Genomic DNA, 18,362 nt, shown 5'->3' on the forward strand with positions numbered 1-18,362 from the left:
GAGAGAGAGAGAGGAGAGAGAAAAACCATTGGAGAAGCGAGAGCTTTTAAGGATTGGCTTCCAGCAACTTCTGTGTCCTCCACGTTTCCTCCATCAGTCACCTCTATCCTCATTGTCCTGCCGCTCTCTGTGACCCCCTTGTGTTTCAATTACATTTACATGCATGAGCTCCTCAGGCCCTCCAGATACAGGCCACATGTAGACTGTCCCACTGCCGGCCTGCCTCCTCTGTCAGAGAGAGAGAGAGTAAAGAGCAAGGGGGTGGGGTGGTCTAAGAATGGGGGAAAGAATCCTCTCTCTGGCTTGACTGTTTTTAAATTGAGGCTGGTTTTGGGGGGGGGGGGGGGGTGAGGGGAGGCAGCTGGCAGAGTGCTGTTAAATATTGCATACTCCGTCTTGGGCGCATGGCTGTAGGCACACGCTCTGTCTAAACACACGCACTCACAGCGGCCATTTAGCCAGGCTCAAGTAGCCAGGCCTTTTCACCGCATGCACTTAAGCGCCATATGCACTGAATCCTTTATACGTGCATTATCACCTCAAGCTATGGCCTACAAACACGGGGGGGAAACTATGCATATTTGTGTTATGTGGATTAACTGGCACAGGCCACTTTGGCGACCTTTTCAGACCAATAGTAACCTTGAGAGCGAAGGGAAATGCGTTTGTGTGTGAAAGAGAAATGGAACAGTTTATTTTTTCATAGCAGCAGTGTTGAAGGTGTGGTGCTGTGACACCCCCTCCCAAAACGACGGACAGCCTCTTAAAGCAGCGATTCCTTGCCAAAGCCTGTCCTGGAGTTACAATGAACAGAGCAGAGACAGCACCAAAGAATTTGGAGATATTTTTTTTTCCTCTAACTGTGTACATTCAAAATAGCTCTATAACTTTTAGCAACTTTGATCTATATTTTTATAGGTAGAAACCAGCTTCCACCAACCCAGGATTATTCCCATGTTTCCAGGTCCTTAGATTGTTTAGACGAGCTAATGAACTACATGGGCCGCTACGAATGGCAGAGAATGTTCTATCATGGTGTGTTAGACGTTCGAGAGTCTCAGTAATCGCACAGCGATGGCCCACCTGCCCAGCATTTCAGGTGGTGGTGGGGATGCACTGTGGTGAGAGGCGCATCATTATAGAAATGCTTAGAAATGTATCTCCTCACTGTCAGATCAGAACCTCGTATCTCCAGAAAAGAAGCAAACGACTTTCTTAAATTTCAGTTTAAGATTTTCCTCCAGGTCTTTTTGGACCACTTCTATTGGTCCGTTCATCGTGAAATTGACAGTGTAAATATGGTAAAGTTGGAGAGACAAGGTTTTGTTCTCATGTTCAAATTGACTTGATTTTTACTCTGCTACAGGCCTGCTGTGCTAAATATCTGCCTTCTTTTTACTGCGTTTGTAGGCCGCTACAAATTACGTTTCTCTGATGCTAATCTGGGTGGATCTACTTCCAGTTTCTACGTTTATTCATTCTTGTATTTTTCGTGTCTGCTTCTGCCCGCAGGTTTATACCGTTCCGTCTCCAGTTTATTGTTGAATCGGTGTTTTATGGCCTTACTGTGCCGTAAACGTTTTGACAAATCTTACTTTTAAGACTTTTGTACTGGAAGCATGTTTTAAACAGCAGTGAGTCCATCTTAAGGACGGTGAAGGTGATTCTCTCGTCAAGTAACGACACAAACAAGATCGATATGTACAGAGCTAGTTTGGGCAGTGGTGTCTTGCTTGTGTGTTTTGGCTTCGAGTATGAGCAAGACTGCTGTGTGTGCTCTAGTTCTGTGGCTCACTCCACCCTCTGTTTCCTGTTTGTAACACACACACACACACTCACTCACACACATTCAGCTGACTTTGTGGTCATGTGATGTCACTAGTCTCGAGTGCAAAAGGACATGGCGCACAAATTTCAAAATACACCTACTGTCTCCAGATATTTCCAGGCTTGAGCAGAACTCGTGAAATGCGGATTGTTTGAGCCAGCAGAGGGGTCTAGGCTGCTCGGGTGGGAGAGGTTTAATTGCAGACTAGTCCTAACCTTCGTTGTGTTCCCTCTGCTACTCTTGAATATGTCAGAACTGGCGGTCTGCTGGAGGTTTTCTACAGCAGGTGATCTGATCTGGTTTTTCAGCATTTTTTTTCCGGATTTCGGTTAGAATCTCCACATCAGGAGGAGACTGAAACTCCAGGGCTGTTTAGTCCCCTGCAGTAGCCAGAGCTTTTAGCAGGGCACAGCATTTCTACTTCCTGCTCTGCTGTTGCGACACACGGGCCCCATCAGAGAAGAGCGCTGTATCCGCCTTCCCAAAACCACACGCACGTTAGACTCAGACACACTTCCTACTACTGATCAAGCCTGAGTGTTCCTGAACCTCCAGCTTCTTCCTATAGTGTTGTAAGCATTCTGCTGGATTGTGGCTTTTGGCTACGTTGGGACTTGCTGGGAATACACATGGCCTCCTCTCCAGGAAGTCTGGTGCTCCTTTAGTTCTCATTGGTTGGGACAGCGTAAAACCTGTTATCTGGCATCAAATGGCCTCCTGAGTTTCCTTGTACAGCTTCAGCTGAACGAAGAATGTTGACCGAGATCTGGTGGCTTTCAGTCCAGACGTGGGGTTTTTTATTTTTTTGGATGTTTCAGACGGGAAAGAGTTAATCCCTTGCAGCTACCCATGAGCCTGTGGGGCAGCTGGCGTAGAGGGAGGGAGGTCTTAAATTATTAAGCCCCCACCAGCAGAATCAGGGCGCCATGTTTAATACATAGCACAGCATGAGGAAAGCTGCGCTGCAAACTTTGAACTGGTCACCTAGTGCACCACACAGATTTAGCCTTTTCTTTGAAATGGCTTTCGTTTTAGTGGAGGCGGGAATTCCCACATAGAATGAAGCAAACGGGGATTGTGTCCCAGTGCTTTATAGTAACACTTCTTTACTGCTATAGAAGGTACCTGTACAGTACAGATGGCTATTAATATTTCGGTGTTTAATGATTCAGTTTAGCCGGAAAAGCCAAGCGTGCACGGCGTCCGCTTTAAGGCTGGTCTTCTCCTGTGGCTTTAAAAGCAGCTCTGAATAGAGGTGATGGGACTGTGTGTCCGTCTTGTGCATAATGCTCTGAAGGTGACCACGCCCCGGTCCCCTTCACCACAGTCCTCATTAGGAGAGCTGTGCTCCAGCTCATCCTCTTGAGTGTAGACTCCCATTAGGCTAATCTCTCTGTTAGAGGTGGGTGATATGGCCTAAAAATATCACACTGTGTTCTCAGATTATAATATTTATTACTACAGAAATCTATGAAAGTAGGTCTAAAAATACTGCAGGTTGTACCAGTTTTTATTTTTATATATATTTTCTTTTCCTTTTTGGTGAGAGAGACATTTTTAGGCCATCACATTGTTATGCACTCCAGAATGGCTAAAGAAAACCCACAGCCCGATCAGTACCGACGTTGAGACGTGGTGGATGTAATGAAATATTCTGCTATTGAGCAACTCCAAATAATTGTGTGATTCACTTATCTGGCGTGTGTAAACACACTTCTTGGAGGGGATTGGCTTTCCTGTGAGAAACTTTGTGCTGCAGAACTCTCTTCAGCCGTCAAGAGAACCCCATTTCCGTTCGACACATGACTCGGTTCTTGTGTAAAATTTGAGCTGTCACTATTGAATTTGTAAGGTAAATAAACGTGACCTGCACAAGCACGCTTTCCAGATTTGATGTATAAACATTTCATATTTCGTGGGTCAAACTCACTCACACACTTACTTACTTACTAGTGTTTTTATATATATAATTTTTTTTTTTTTTTTTTTTTTAACGGTTGCCCACTGGTTATTTAGCACAATTAGTTAAGCATAATTATGTTACTGTTGTTGTGTACAGGTGTAGCAGCAGCAGTGAAATACAGTGTGAGCACTTACATGAGTTATTTACATCATAGAATTACATCACAGAGCAGCCAAAATGAAGAATTGGCTCGTTGCCGATTTTGTGTTTTGAGCAAAAACAAGTCTTGTTTCATATTCCAGTTTATTTTTAACCGATCCTTCGAAGGCCCTGTTCACGCTTGAAATTCTGATCTGGAATGAGACACGCAGACACGGCGAGACACGCAGCTGTTCACACGCCATTTCCACAGGTCTCAACTAAATCTCTAGTGACCGCGTTTTTTGATTGGAGGAACGGTACTATCCATATCTACTACACCAGTCCCTCACGGTGTTTGTTGTCAGTTGCACAGCGGAGGAGATGAAAAATGAACATGCAACTGCTTTTGTGGAAGAGATGAATGGCGTGTTCACAACACATGATATTTCCACTCGCGGCAGTTTTTGGAGATCACAGGGAAAAGCCCAAAATCGGAGGCTAATCGCCGTTTGCTCGGGTCTCACGTCATGGACCGTTGAGACAACATTATCGAGATTCGCCTGTGCCTCACAGAAGCCTGTGAGATATCAAGAGAAGTTGTACATCAAGCATGGCTACAGGTTTTCTCACCCATATTGCTTTTCTTTGCTGCAGATTAGTGCACAAACAACTTGAATAGCTCTCTTCTTGCTGACATACATTTTTGGAAGGGGTAAAATTCCCTGTCTAGTGTGTGGTACCGCGTCATTGCCCATGTCGCTTCTCGCTTGTGTTTTCGCGATGAATTGCAGTTTGGAGGTCAGACGGACGTGTTGCAGATTCCTTCTGGTGAAAGATCTTGTAACATTGGACCCTCTACCATGGACAAGTCATGTAACTGGCCTTTATGAGCAAACCACAACAGTTTCAAGATGCAGACAAGACTGTGACGACTTTGAACAGTATGTAGTGTGTCCATGGTTTAAGGTATTGATTGATTGGATTGATTGATTGTCAAATGTGCTTTAGCTTTCCTGATTCCAATGTTTGTGTGTGTGTGTGTGTGTGTGTGTGTGTGTGTGTGTGTGTGTGTGTGTCCCTGTCTTCCTCCAAAGATGGTTTCAGTGATTTGTATTACTGTGTTTAGACCCTGTGCACACTTGCACTGACTACTTATCCGATCGCCCAGGATGCATGTGAATGGGGCCAAAGCAGATTTATTTTGTTCTGAAAGAGCAGCACATTTGGTTGACACTGGGCTGCTGTGCTGTGGCCGTTTACATAGAAAGGGCGAAGCAAGCATTTACTTACGGTTTATGGTGCGAAGACTCATTGTACACGTAGGGTACATTTGCTGTTTCCCTACAGGATGTCTGAATGTTTGGTTTTTTTCAGAGGTACACGTTAATAAAACGCCTAATCGTCATGACTTGCTTGGGTGTTGTTTTTAAGTGGAAAACGACGTCTTGTAAAAGAGTTGGTCAGGTAGCTTTACAGGCTTCTTATCTGTGCCGAGCTTTTTGCCTTGTCTCATTTGACTTGGTAAAAAGGAATGAGTGCCTCCAGCACCTTGCTTTAATAAAGGTTAGCATATCTAATCCTTCAGCAAAGGGTCTCTGGCAACACTTGTTCCAGGGTGGATGGAGAGGGTAGATCGCTTTCAATTTGATGGTTTGATTCTTTGATAAAGATGATTTTTGGTTTACAGCAGCCCAGTCCATTAAGGCATCGCCCACTTCTCTCTCTTCAGACTAAAGGAAGTCCTTTACGATCCCATTTCCTTCCTTCCTGCCTACAGCAGAAATAAATAATCTACCCCCGGCAGGCTATAACAAGCCACTAATATAATCAGAGCCTTTTGGAGAAATTAATGAGTGTGGCAGGGGCCTGGACTTTCTCGTACCACCTGAATGTGTGTGCGGGGCATCATTGTGCTGAGATGACTGAGCTGATAGGCGTCGCTGGAAAATGTGAAGACCGCTTCCACCCTCTCCGCCGAACCCATCCACCACCTGACTAAAAATAGTGCAGAGAAAAAGAGGAAGGGGGAGAGGAGGGAGGCAGCACATAAGAGCTGTGGCTCTTTTTTCCTCTCTCTCTCTCTCTCTCTCTCTCTCTCTCTCTCTCTCTCTCTCTCTCTCTCATTCGTTCGTTCTCTCGCCCCTCCCTTGCTGCTGTCGTTTTTCTGTTCTCTCGCTCTTCTCTCTTTGTTTTATTCGTCTGAACAAAGCAGTTTGACCACTACTGCAGTCTCTTCAGTCCTAACAAGCAGTCGCCAAACTGACGTTCATGCAGACGGTCCCCTTCTTGTTCTAGGGGGTGGATTTTGACTCCGCTCTCTCTGTCCGTCCTCTAATGCGCAACCAAGTGAACTGGAGAAAAGAGCTTCAGCAGATGCATATGAACGTGTTCAGCACTCCCCAAAACCCCAATAAAACCCTCATTTCTCTTCCACTAGTGTGAACGTGTCGACTGGTTAGCCGCCTGGGTCAGTGAGCTGTAGCCTGAGCCGCAGAGGCGGAAGGAAGGCCATATTCAGGTCACAGGGATCTGAATATGGAGGATAACTAGTGCTAACCCTGTTGCACTCCCGATGGCGAAAAAGAGTATTAGCAAAATTAGCGTGACATTTTTATCGCCTGGATTATGCCAGGCTTAAGTCGCATTGTCTAAATGCAGACCCAGTTAGTTCTGCTAACCAATCAGCGCGCCACATTTTAGTGAGATGCTGTTAGGTGTTTATTGGCTGTAGTGTCCATTCAGAAGGTCCTTGGCCATCGGAGATACAGGATCTGTATCTAGCAAAGGGCAAGGTAAGGTGTGGTCATGCCACGGTGTAGCTGTTTTTAAGGAATTTTAATCGGATGAGGGTAGCCCCTCTGGAATAGACAGTTACCTGAAAAGTTCCGTCTGACTAGTGAGAGCCAGGAATTTGAGTTTGACCGTGTTGATTTTAACGCATTAAGAGAATTTTCCCGAGAAGCAAAACTTTAGCCTGTGATGCTTTGTAGTAGCTAATTTGTGATTTTGAGGTATTTTTTGTTAAAAGTCTTTTTAGAATAACCGAAGGTTAATTACCCAGCAAACCACACCCTGCTCGGGTACAAGCATGCTAACTGATTGGCATCCGACACCTGCTTCCAGTTTGGGTGTTTCACTCTGGAGGGTTGTTTTATTTTCAGTTTGTAGCAGTGATGCATATTTTAAGGTGGGATTGTGTGAGTGAAAGTGTTAGCGGTAAGCGTGTTGGCTGTTGGATTTGGGTCAGCAGGAGAGTCACTGCTTTTAGGATCATCAGCAGATTCGACGTTAACCGGATTTACATGGACGAGCTGAATCAACTGTGTCCCTGGATTACTGGTGTGACATTGGAGCGAAGGGGAGGAGAACAGGGCTAGCTCTTTGTATCCCTGGCCACTGCTTTGACACACTGTAAGGACTTCCATAGAGTCTCTCTCTCTCTCTCTCTCTCTCTCTCTCTCTCTCTCTCTCTCTCTCTCTCTCTCTCTCTGCCTCTTTCTCTCTCTCTCTCTCTGCCTCTTTCTCTCCCAGTTGGTCCGACAGACTGGACTAAAAAAAATTTTTTTTTTTTTTTTAAATCTGCACTAAAACCTTTAGGGCTTTTTTTCCCTGGGTGTCAAAGAAAGGGTACACTTTTTATAATTTTATAGTTAAAGTAGGGCCTTGCCACACCTGCATAGAATGGATCAAATCTCAGTCTGGCCTTGGGGAGGGTTATAATGGTCTCTAGGTTGCTGTGATTTGCAAAATGGGATGTTTGCACCATGCATGCTCTCGTAGGTTGTAGACTGCTGCAGCTCTTTTATTTGAAATGCTATTTGAAGAGAAACCAGGCTACGCCTAGCACGTTTCCATCTGCCTGTTTTTTTTTGTTTTTTTTCCCTCCCCTCTTCGCCCCCACTTTTAGCCAAAAACAAAATCTGAACATCCTGCATTTCAGTACACCGAAGGGACCGGCCGTTGCTGTGAAGCCGGCCGGATTTGCTGTGGGATCTTGTCGGTCATGATTTGTAAATAGCTTTCTCTCTGCACCAGCACAGAAATGGTGATCTTTAGCACAGGCTAGCTGCAGAACCCTGTTGCTTAGTAACAGCTTCGCGGGTTGGCAAGGACACAAGCGGGTTCTCTCCAGAAGCCAGCAGAGAGAGAGAGAGCGAGAGAGAGAGAGAGTCTGTCATCGCTGGATCAGTTTTTAATATGGCACATTTATTGCCTTGCTTGGCCTTGTTGGTTAAGACGGTTAAGCCTAGGACTGAGTGTCGGGGTGCAGGTCTTCTCCACAGACCTGTAAAATGTCATATGTGCTCTTCACACAGTCCTGTTACGTTTAGTCTCGTGGAATGGCTTGTCTAGGGGATTCGTTGGTGTTGCTGAATATTGCATGAAATGGTGGTTTGTAACAGTTTCTCTTACTGAAGTTGAAGGCAGCCTCTTGCTCAGAAACAGTCTCGTCACAGCATCGTGGCAGTTTGAGGATTTTATAGATGGGAAAATTTATTCTTTTACAAAGGATCACATTACTTGAGCTGAAGGATAGATCATGTCAAAAGAATTCGTGAGTAGGTGCTCTTAGTAACCACTGTCTACTGAAGTTTATGCCAGTAGCTTGACCTCACCTTTTTTCTCTCTCTCTCTCTCTCTCTCTTTGTTTTTTTTCCCCTCATTCTCAGATCAGTGAGTAACCCAGCGCGAGGCAGGAGTGAAGTACATCATTTAGCAGAGGAAAATGAGCGAACTCGACCAGCTACGTCAGGAGGCTGAGCAGCTGAAGAACCAGATCAGAGTGAGTGCACACATGCTCACTCATGTGCTTATGCAGAATATAATATACGATGTCCTTACATTACGTTCCAAGTATGATCCTCACGTTTTGTTTGGATTTCCACATCATGATTGCGCTTTGTGATTTCTGGCCACACGTTTCCGATTTGTCCACTTCAATTTTCTGTCATTTCAATTCTTTAAATGTTTTAATGGAAATTGAATTTGAAGCGTGTCCTTATTAAGTAATACAGACTGTTTGTGTGGTAATGGAGCCATGTAGGTAATTTTCAACTTCTCAGTTGTTAGTAATTCATACTGGTGTCCCTTCTGCTGTTTGGAGATTGCATGGGTTTGAAGTTCGGGTGGGCGATATGGCAAAAATGCCAAAAATAAATAAATAAATAAATAATCACAGTGCTTGAGGACATTTTCAGGACACGCAGTATTTCTCATGATATTTAGTTTATAAAATACTATCAAAGCGAAGTGTAATGGTGTATTTCTTAAATGCTGCAGTGTGTCTAGTTAAAGAGATACTTGTGTGCTATTTTCAACTACTCATGTAGTTGTTTAGCTGTCTTCTTCTAAGTATATCAGTCACAATATAAACTTATTGCATGATTTTATCAAGGCAGCAGTAAAATACTGTTATATTGGCCAATGCTGAAAGTAACAATCTTAAATTTAAAAATAATAAAATGTGGCTAGGTCTTACTTTCATCAATGTGTCTATCAGAATATGCTGAGTTAGTGCAGTACAGGGGAACTTTTGAGGTTCTGATCAACCACAGTAGTAAGAAATCTTGTGTGACTGACCGATTCTTTTTCTTTCCCTTACTGGCCATTACTGAGGTACTGACCGGTAGCGTATTTGTGGCACAATAAGATTTATCTCATGCTCGTTACTGATGAGATACTACAGTCTGTGCTTTTTATGGAAATTAAAGTCTATGTTAACGAATATTTCACGCATGGTTCTTATAGCATTTTATGTTTTAAAAGGACATCACTCCAAATTTTAACCTTCAAAGCTGGTAGTTAAGATGTTTTAAGCAGTGAATCGATTGTACGAGAGGTTGTATGAAGTGGTTTAACTAATGCGAGTCAAATTTTTCCAGGATGCGAGGAAAGCATGCGCGGATGCCACCCTGTCTCAGGTGAGCCCCTGCATCGAACTTTTGATGGCATGAGTCAGTTGGGTCACATATTGGTCAATTACATTGTCATTTGTTTGTGTGTGCAAGGTTCAGATGTTTTAACTGAGATTTTAGATTGATTGATTGATTGATTGATTATATATTGACTGGGAGTTCTATTCGTGTTTGTCTTTTGTTCACAGATTACAGCTAACATTGACCCCGTCGGACGAATTCAGATGCGCACTAGACGGACACTGAGGGGTCACCTGGCTAAAATCTACGCCATGCACTGGGGCTCTGACTCAAGGTAATCCCATTGAAGCTGCGTGCTAGCCATCAAATCCACTTCCGATATCCTTAGCACAAAGACATACGGAAACGCGGCAACATTCTCAAGCTTATGTCACTCAGGATTTGGCTGAGACGTAAGGAAAATTTTAAAAAGTGCTCTCACTCGGCGTGATGAACACCTTGGGGACAGCTCTGTGACGTAGATGCTGCAAGTGTTGTTTGAAGGAAAGGGTGGGAAAAGGAGGTATATAAAAAGAAGAGGAAGTGTACTGGGCATTCTAGCCGAAGATAATGGCGAAAAAAATATACACATGTAAGAAAAGCAGCTGAGCAACGCAGTCCCTGGTCTCCAGGAGGCTAATTGGGAGGCTGCAGGTGAGGTTAGGCCCCAGAGAGACTCCCTTTGCTTTGTCATGGTGCTGTGCTGCACTAAAGGAATCACAGGGGCAACGAATCATGTCTTGCCCGTTCTGAGGAAACACATTTTACTGCATGGACTGAAATCTCTGTTGCGTCTTTAAAACAGTGAAAAATTCTCAACAGTCATAGGACTTTGTTTGTGGGCTTTGCTCTTTTTTGTGTCTGGAGGCACAATGATGAGGCAAAAATAGCTGCCTAATTATGAAGGGGACAGTTCTGTGTCGTGGACAAGTAGGTTGTGGCCCCCTGACTAATTGCAGTCCTCAAAACTTTGGTTAGAATTTTTTTTCTTGACCCTAATTTGCAGTGTTAGATGGGTCAAGTAAGACAAGTAGATAATTATAGCTAATCGTTATTCTAACAGAAACCCAACCTTGAGTGCAGTTCATATGGCCCATATGGGGTACGGTACATTGGCACGTTTGTATTTTTATTTATTTATTTTTGTCCAGATTCAGTCGGTGGCCCAAAACCTTTAACTTGGAAGTTTTGGGGTTTTGTTCCTGCTTTCATTAACGGCACCAGTGTGGTTAATCAGTAGATGTAGCTGAACGTGGTTAATCTACTGGAGGAGAGGACTTTAAGTCCACTCCTGCGTTATTGGGCTGGGTTTGGACAGCAAGATAATGCCAGTCAATCTCTGCTAAGCATCTTATTCTCGAGCAGCAGTGAGTGTAGCTTAGCACCGTTCACGGTTAACTTTCCTCCTTTTGTTTTGTTGGAGATGGGAACGCTGTTTCTTGTAAGTCAGTGAGATGAGATCTATCTTTGAAAAGTAAAGTGTGCTGCTGTTTAAGTAGCTCTGCTCAGCCCCTCCCTCTCCTTCTTGCTTTTTGAAGGAAAAGAGTAGGTCTCCCTTATGTAGGTGATGCCCGAACTATCACGGCTTTATACCGTGTTCACCTTGAAACGTCTTCTCTGGCTTTCCTTAAAACATTCTGTAGTCCGCCACCAATTCCTGACCTGTCCCTCGTACAGAAACACTGTGTGGGTGGTTTTGCATATTCAAAATGACTCTTGAGAAGGAAGTTGTATATGACCACGTTGCGTGTCAGTGTGATGTGTGTTTTCTGTGAAGGTGGTGTTTGATTACCTGAATATCAGAGCACAGTTCAGCCATGAAGTCATGAAGGGGAATGTCACTACCTTTCTATGCAAATCGCAGCATTCACACACAAAGGGCAGTGGAGGCCCCAAGCATGTAAACAAGTGTTTTCGCAAAAGCGTTTCTAGATTCAAAACCGTTTGAATGATCACATGAGAATCTTCATTATGTAATCTAACACAGTAGGCCCCATTTTATCCATACTATCCATGGTTTTCCCAGAATGTCCACATAAAAGAACTAGCCTAATATTTACTACTCCTCTTTTTGTTTTCGTCTCTGCAGGCTCCTAGTCAGTGCTTCCCAGGATGGTAAACTTATTATTTGGGACAGCTATACCACAAACAAGGTAAACTTGGGTTTTCCAAAGGCCTGACAGTCTCTATTTTTTGCTGGTTATTGGAATGCATGTCTGATCTCACTGTATGTGTGGCTGTAAGGAGAAAATTTGCCTGGGTCTCTAATCCTTTCCATCATTCTCTCATCAGTTTTACCCATCTTTGACTACCACTGTATTGGCCATAAACTACTGCATTGACTATAAAACCTTGCGTTTGCTTGCTCTGCCATTTCAAACTGTCTGTCTCATTTCAGGGATGTCCTGATCCAATTTCTATCCCAAAATCTGATTTAAAGTGTTAAGTATGCGTGTAATGTTACTGGACTGGACTTGAACTTTTTTTATTATTATTATTTATCTTTGGCTTTGAAATGATCATTTAATTTTGTTTGTAATGTTGGCTTGATTTATTTATTTATTTATATACATACATTTGACTGATTTATTATAAAATGATGAAGTAAAATAAATTATTTTTGGTGCGTGTTATCTGAATACACTGAACTGCCTACGGTTCCTTTCCTTTGTTTATTAAGTGCGTTGTTATAGCTAACATGGGTGTTTTAAACCTGAAGCAGGATAGCATGGCACAGCACAGCTGGTCAAGCAGAACATTTCTTTGATACCTTTATTTTAAATTAGTCACAACTCGCTAAAAGTATCAATATGGATACCTTGATTTAAACGGAGATTTCTCCACAATGCTTTTCTCGATACTTTCCCAAAAGTGGGGGTGTCTTAAGCCTTAAATGAGTGTGAGCTGCCTGGAAGTGGGTGTATTTGCTGACTATAATGGATTGTAAACTAATCAAGAAGTGCAGATGTTAATGACATGGTTACAGAATGTAGTGTAGTCTAAATTTAATAAGCTGTTGGGTTACGGATGCTGAGCCGAACTACATAGAGTACTGAAATTTAATGTTGAGCGACCAGGTTTTTCCAAGTTATTCAGTGGGGCACAAGTGAAATGATGCCAAACACTCGTCAGAGTTGCAGGAGTGTATTTGGTATGTAGTTTTAATGGCTTACAGCTGGCAGAGAGCGGCGAAAAATAGACGGGAAGCTTCTTCCCATTTTACACACCCTCTATAACAGGGATGTAAATACAGAAGGAACAGGTTAGAGGTGCACAATCCATTAAAACATTTCTGGATTAGCCCTAAATCCACTGGATACGATGGTCTGTCCCTATTTAATTTACTTCTCTATGCTGATGACGCAGGTACCTTTTTTTCCTAATGCATCAAACTTGTGAACTGGAGTTAGCTGCTAGTTGCATGGAATGATTTAACCATTTGACTGCAGGTTTTCTTATCCGAGTGTTTTCCTCCTGTAGGTGCACGCCATCCCGCTGCGCTCCTCATGGGTGATGACATGTGCATATGCTCCGTCCGGCAACTACGTGGCCTGTGGTGGCCTGGACAACATCTGCTCCATCTACAATCTGAAGACCCGTGAGGGCAACGTTCGCGTCAGTCGTGAGCTGGCTGGCCATACGGGTATGGACCCAGTGTTTCTGTGGAGTTTATCAAGCTGTATTAAAAACTAGAATTTAGCTTGCTGGAAGTTTGAGACGTCTGTGATCGGGTAGTCGTAGAGTGTGGAGTTTACCTTTTTGCTGCTTTTAAAACGTGAGCATGGGTCTGAGGAGCAGAGTGAGGAGCAGGTTTCAGTAGTTCTGTGGTGTATAGCAGTGCATTCTCATTACATTAAAGTAAATGGCAGTCGGATGCTGTAATTGCCCCATTGGTTTGGGTCAGTACACCAGTGCTTAAGTTTGGGCTGTCACAATCATGACATTGCTGTATAAATAATTTTGATTAAGTATTAAATTGTCCATTCTTTGTTTATTGTTTGCAATTACTGAAATATAGGCTGGCTAATTAGCCACTGTAGCTCTGTTTACTTGGTTGCTTACACCGGTTGTGGTGTCGAATCAATATTGTGCATACCTTCAAATAAATGTCTACAGTTACACAACCATATGTCAAGTTTGATCAAAGCTAAACAAATGTGAAAATATAAACAAAAATGGCTTATTCTCTCAGCACCCAAGCAAAAAATGTAAAAAAATGAGTGCTGCCCTCTAACCATGTTGGAGCACAGTTAGAAGTTGGAGCTTTTTGGTGTGAATGCTTTTCTTTCTTCTGTTTATATTTATTTGCCTCAACTCAGTGCTTCCATTTTATGTTTTGTTTGTAGCAGCATGAGAATGAACTCTAACAACACTGGAAAACGATAGCAGCTGGTTCAAGTAGTTATCATCTCAAATTATTCCGATTATGTAAAAGTTGTATTGAGTTAAACTGCTCTATAACCTGTGAAGGACCTATCGAATCTTGTAGAATGGGGATTTCCAATTGTGGAGACATACTGAACTACAGTTTCCCTCTTCCCTGCTCTGTCATTACTCATCATGAAGAGCTTTATAATAGCTGATCAGTTGAGGCAGCGGTAGTACTGCACCCCAGAGAAAGTCACAGACCTGGTCTGTTGTCAGTTGTGGAGAATTTGAATGTTTTGAAATTTACCACTAAATGTCTCATAATTGATAATTTTATTCATTAATTTATCTTTCTGTGCCTGACCTCTTTGTCTCATCTCTCAGGTTATCTGTCCTGCTGTCGTTTTCTGGACGACAACCAGATCGTCACTAGCTCAGGCGACACCACCTGGTGAGTTTGGGGTAGTGTGCCAAGACTGCTGCTTTTATCCATATGCGTTAGAGGCAGATGCTTGCATACATACTGACTGTGTAGACGGTTGTATGACGATAATTTTAATTTCTGAGTAATAGAACTGACAATTTAAATGTCTCAGAAGGAAAATGTGTCCAGCTCTTTAACATGTGCAGTCTTTTTTTTTTCCCTTTGAATTTAAAACTCTTTCCCAAAACACAGCAATGCTGTTGGTCATGTGGGCCAGTTTTTTTATGTTGACTAGAGAAAGCGGCATAGCAGATAATATTGTGTTTACAGAATGTGGTGACAGTTGCAGAGTACATTGTTCAGACTTTTTGCTCATGGTTTGCTTTTGTTTGCAGTGCTCTTTGGGACATTGAAACTGGGCAGCAGACAACCACCTTTGCAGGGCACACTGGTGATGTGATGTCGCTGTCCCTGGCCCCAGACACTCGTCTGTTTGTGTCGGGCGCGTGCGATGCCTCTGCCAAGCTGTGGGACATCAGAGAAGGCATGTGTAGACAGACCTTCACCGGCCACGAGTCCGACATCAACGCCATCTGCGTATGTATCTCAAAAACACAAGCTAGAAATGCGGAAAGCACACAGTGGTTCAATTAGGTCTCCACCTTGTATGTCCTATGTTGTGATTCCTTTTTCCTGTTTACTCAGTTCTTCCCCAATGGGAATGCGTTCGCCACGGGCTCGGATGACGCCACCTGCAGGCTGTTTGACCTGCGTGCCGACCAGGAGCTGATGGTGTACTCCCATGACAACATCATCTGCGGCATCACCTCTGTGGCCTTCTCCAAGAGCGGCCGCCTGCTGCTTGCTGGCTACGATGACTTCAACTGCAATGTGTGGGATACCCTTAAAGCCGACCGTGCAGGTCAGTAAAACTCCCTAGTGTAGTTCCCTAATTTGGCACAGCTGACTGAGTTAATCAAGACCTTCGGGAGCATCTGAAATATGCTGGAACTGAACTCTTCATAGCTAGGCATCATTGTGTAAGAAGAATTTGTAGGAAAGCCTAATAGACATGAATTAGTGGACTGAGCAGTGATGAACTGAATATGTGATGGTAATGAGATGTTTACCTCATAAATTCTGATTTATGATTTAGAACTGTGGCCGAGTTCAAGCCGCCGTCAGTGGTGAAAACATGGAAATGTAACTTTTTAGATATTTGTCTAAATGCCCAGGAAACATACCAGAAATACCGTCCATTAGGACACAGTTAGTGCTGCGGTTTTCGTGCTGCCAGATGTCAGTCTTCTGATTTTCAACTTATTGCCCTCACATTTGAAGGATTTTATGACCTTTGACATTCTTTATACTAAGTAAACCAAAAGTTAAACCAGAACTGTAAGAATATTTTTAGACCAATGCTTTCTAATGTTCAATTCTTGCTATTTATGCTATTTTTGCTTGCTTTAGTATTTTTAGCACGGGTAGGTACAAAAATCTGGGAGAGGCAGTGACAGAAATGGATAGCTACTTTAGACCTATTTTACAGCAGCACTGCAGAGTTAAGAATATATAAACCCCAGCATGTTTACTGCCTGCTGCTTATTGTAAAGTAAAAATACAGGTAACAGTAGGGTACTGCAGTTCTGTGCCCCTACTTAAATGTGTGGCCTTTTCTCAGTCTGTGGCCCCTACACTTTTCAAGATGTTACACCTGTGGTGAGGTATAAAAACCAGCTTCAGCCTAGCTCAATTGTTTTTGCCTGTTTGTACTGTTGGGAATTAGGAATCATTTTGGTTTTAATGCGTGTTTAATTGATGCGACTTTTTGAATTGATGGCAAAAGGACTTATTTTCACAAATGATATTTTTTCCACTGAAGGTGATTTAAAAGGCAATAAATGAGATTCTTCAGCAATGTTGCACACAACGCAGCTAGTACCTAAATATTTCAGAACTGGCAGTGTGCATGTGTGTTTGTGATCAGAAGCACAGTGCCACTCCTCCATGCTCATGAATAATGAACATGGTAGAAAGATGTGAAATGGAGATTATGTTCACGTAGCATCCTACTGTAAAAACACTGTTCTGGGTCAGCACACACACACCATCCATCAGCATGAGCGCAGATGACCACTGATGACCACAAATGAACTTGGACTTCACTTAGGGTTTTTTTTTTCCATTTCATTTTTAAGAAGTAAGGTCTACTTATTACTGGCACATGGTTTTTAACCTACTCTTGCCTTAGGAGTGCTTTGTCATTTCCTTGGCTAAAATCTCTGGGACATAAACCCATCATGAACATTTTGAACTTAACATCAGTGCTTAGTCCAGTCATTTGTCATTTGGTAGTGTTTTAATAAAGGACAATAAAGATCCATACATACAGATTCACATCGTTCCCTAACACTTTCCAGTGATTAACAGTGAACTTAAAATTAACTTAGTAGATTAAAAAAATTAAAAAGGGAAGAGGGGGTGTGAGGGAAACAGGTGACTGCTGCCGTCTACATATTTAAATAGGAACACATTCCTGTACAAGCTGATTTCCAGACCGTGTCCATTTAAGAATGTATATAGTATTTTGGTTTAGCCGTTTTAAAAGCAACTTATTCTATCCATATCTTGTCCCCTTCCCTCAAAGCAAGATGATGAGCCAACTATTACTTTTGTCAGTCTTTAAAAAATGAAATTGAATTTGATTAACATGTGAGGTTTGTATGTTTTGCAGGTGTCCTGGCAGGCCATGATAACCGTGTTAGCTGCTTGGGCGTTACTGATGATGGAATGGCAGTGGCAACAGGTTCTTGGGACAGTTTCCTTAAGATCTGGAATTAAAGCCGCAAGGTAATCACTTCATTGAATACATACATGACTTTCAATATTTAAACCAGATGTTAAAAGTATTTTACTGTGTCTAAGCATTCGTTGCGCCTCATCTCAATAAAAGTGCACCCCGTACAAAACTTCCTACAAATACTATTAAACGGCTACACAAGACTGGCAAGTAACAGAGTAATGATCGAGCAGTGACGAGTTCCTCGTTCCAGTTTCTGTACTGTGGTGTACAAAGACTCCTGCAAGCGGTGTACTAAATGACTGATTGTTCCCAGATGAGGAATTATTTGTGTTTCTGGATTTAAATTGTCCTGTCGGCACTTCAGCCCTACTGTGTACATGACATGGTCGGTGAGGATTTACACAAGAAAAAAAGTAAAGCTGCGCTCTAATTTGTGAATGTGCTACTGCCATTTAATTACAGCTTGAGTTTTAAAAGGAACAGACACCGTAATTGTGGGCTAGGGTCGTTGTGTAGGATTGTCTAGGATTCTGCACAGAACGTTTGAAACGAAAGGAATGTAAAAGTGCGTGCTTGCCTGGGTCATAGAGATCATTCCTTGGTGCTGTGATAAGCCAGGCCTCGTCTACCCGTAAGTTTCGGTTATGTGACTTTTGTTTTTGCCGTGGCCGTGATGTTGACGATCAAGTTTTGACAGCAGGAAAGCAGTCGCCTCAGATGAATGAGAATTACTTTCTTGGTGGATGTTACAGCTTTAATCCCCACTGTACTGCTGCAGCCAACAGCACAACAGACTGCACGTATGTTTTATGTAGCAGATATTCAGCAAAGTCGGGGTTAACAGTAAGGTACTCTAGTACTCGAGGGCCAGTGTTCAAGTACTGCAGTCACTTTGGTCGTTCTTTACGTTTCATCATATGAAAGATGTCCTCCCCTCGTCAGCATCCAGTGCTGTACCAGTTACTTGTAGTTTTAGCTCA

At 42.9% G+C, this 18,362-nt stretch overlaps 1 protein-coding gene across 7 annotated transcripts in view; it reads left to right on the forward strand.

Moving 5' to 3' along the window:
* Positions 1-18,362, forward strand: part of gnb1a (guanine nucleotide binding protein (G protein), beta polypeptide 1a) — a 33,899-nt gene that overhangs the window by 12,019 nt on the left and 3,518 nt on the right. The window contains exons 1-10 of one of the 7 annotated variants that reach the window (XM_017707484.2): positions 6,561-6,664; positions 8,543-8,655; positions 9,755-9,793; positions 9,976-10,082; positions 11,877-11,940; positions 13,268-13,430; positions 14,540-14,606; positions 14,975-15,176; positions 15,285-15,501; positions 17,314-17,429. In XM_017707484.2, the coding sequence (XP_017562973.1) occupies positions 8,599-8,655; positions 9,755-9,793; positions 9,976-10,082; positions 11,877-11,940; positions 13,268-13,430; positions 14,540-14,606; positions 14,975-15,176; positions 15,285-15,501; positions 17,314-17,420 (1,023 nt within the window). In that variant the 5' untranslated portion in view covers positions 6,561-6,664; positions 8,543-8,598 and the 3' untranslated portion in view covers positions 17,421-17,429. Of the gene's footprint in view, positions 1-6,560; positions 6,665-7,181; positions 7,284-7,387; positions 7,500-8,542; positions 8,656-9,754; positions 9,794-9,975; positions 10,083-11,876; positions 11,941-13,267; positions 13,431-14,539; positions 14,607-14,974; positions 15,177-15,284; positions 15,502-17,313; positions 17,430-18,362 lie in introns of those variants that run through there. The other 6 variants (XM_017707490.2, XM_017707486.2, XM_017707487.2 and 3 more) reach the window with 6 other exon arrangements.

Source organism: Pygocentrus nattereri, chromosome 29 (assembly GCF_015220715.1).
Source record: "Pygocentrus nattereri isolate fPygNat1 chromosome 29, fPygNat1.pri, whole genome shotgun sequence".
Classification (NCBI taxonomy): domain Eukaryota; kingdom Metazoa; phylum Chordata; class Actinopteri; order Characiformes; family Serrasalmidae; genus Pygocentrus; species Pygocentrus nattereri.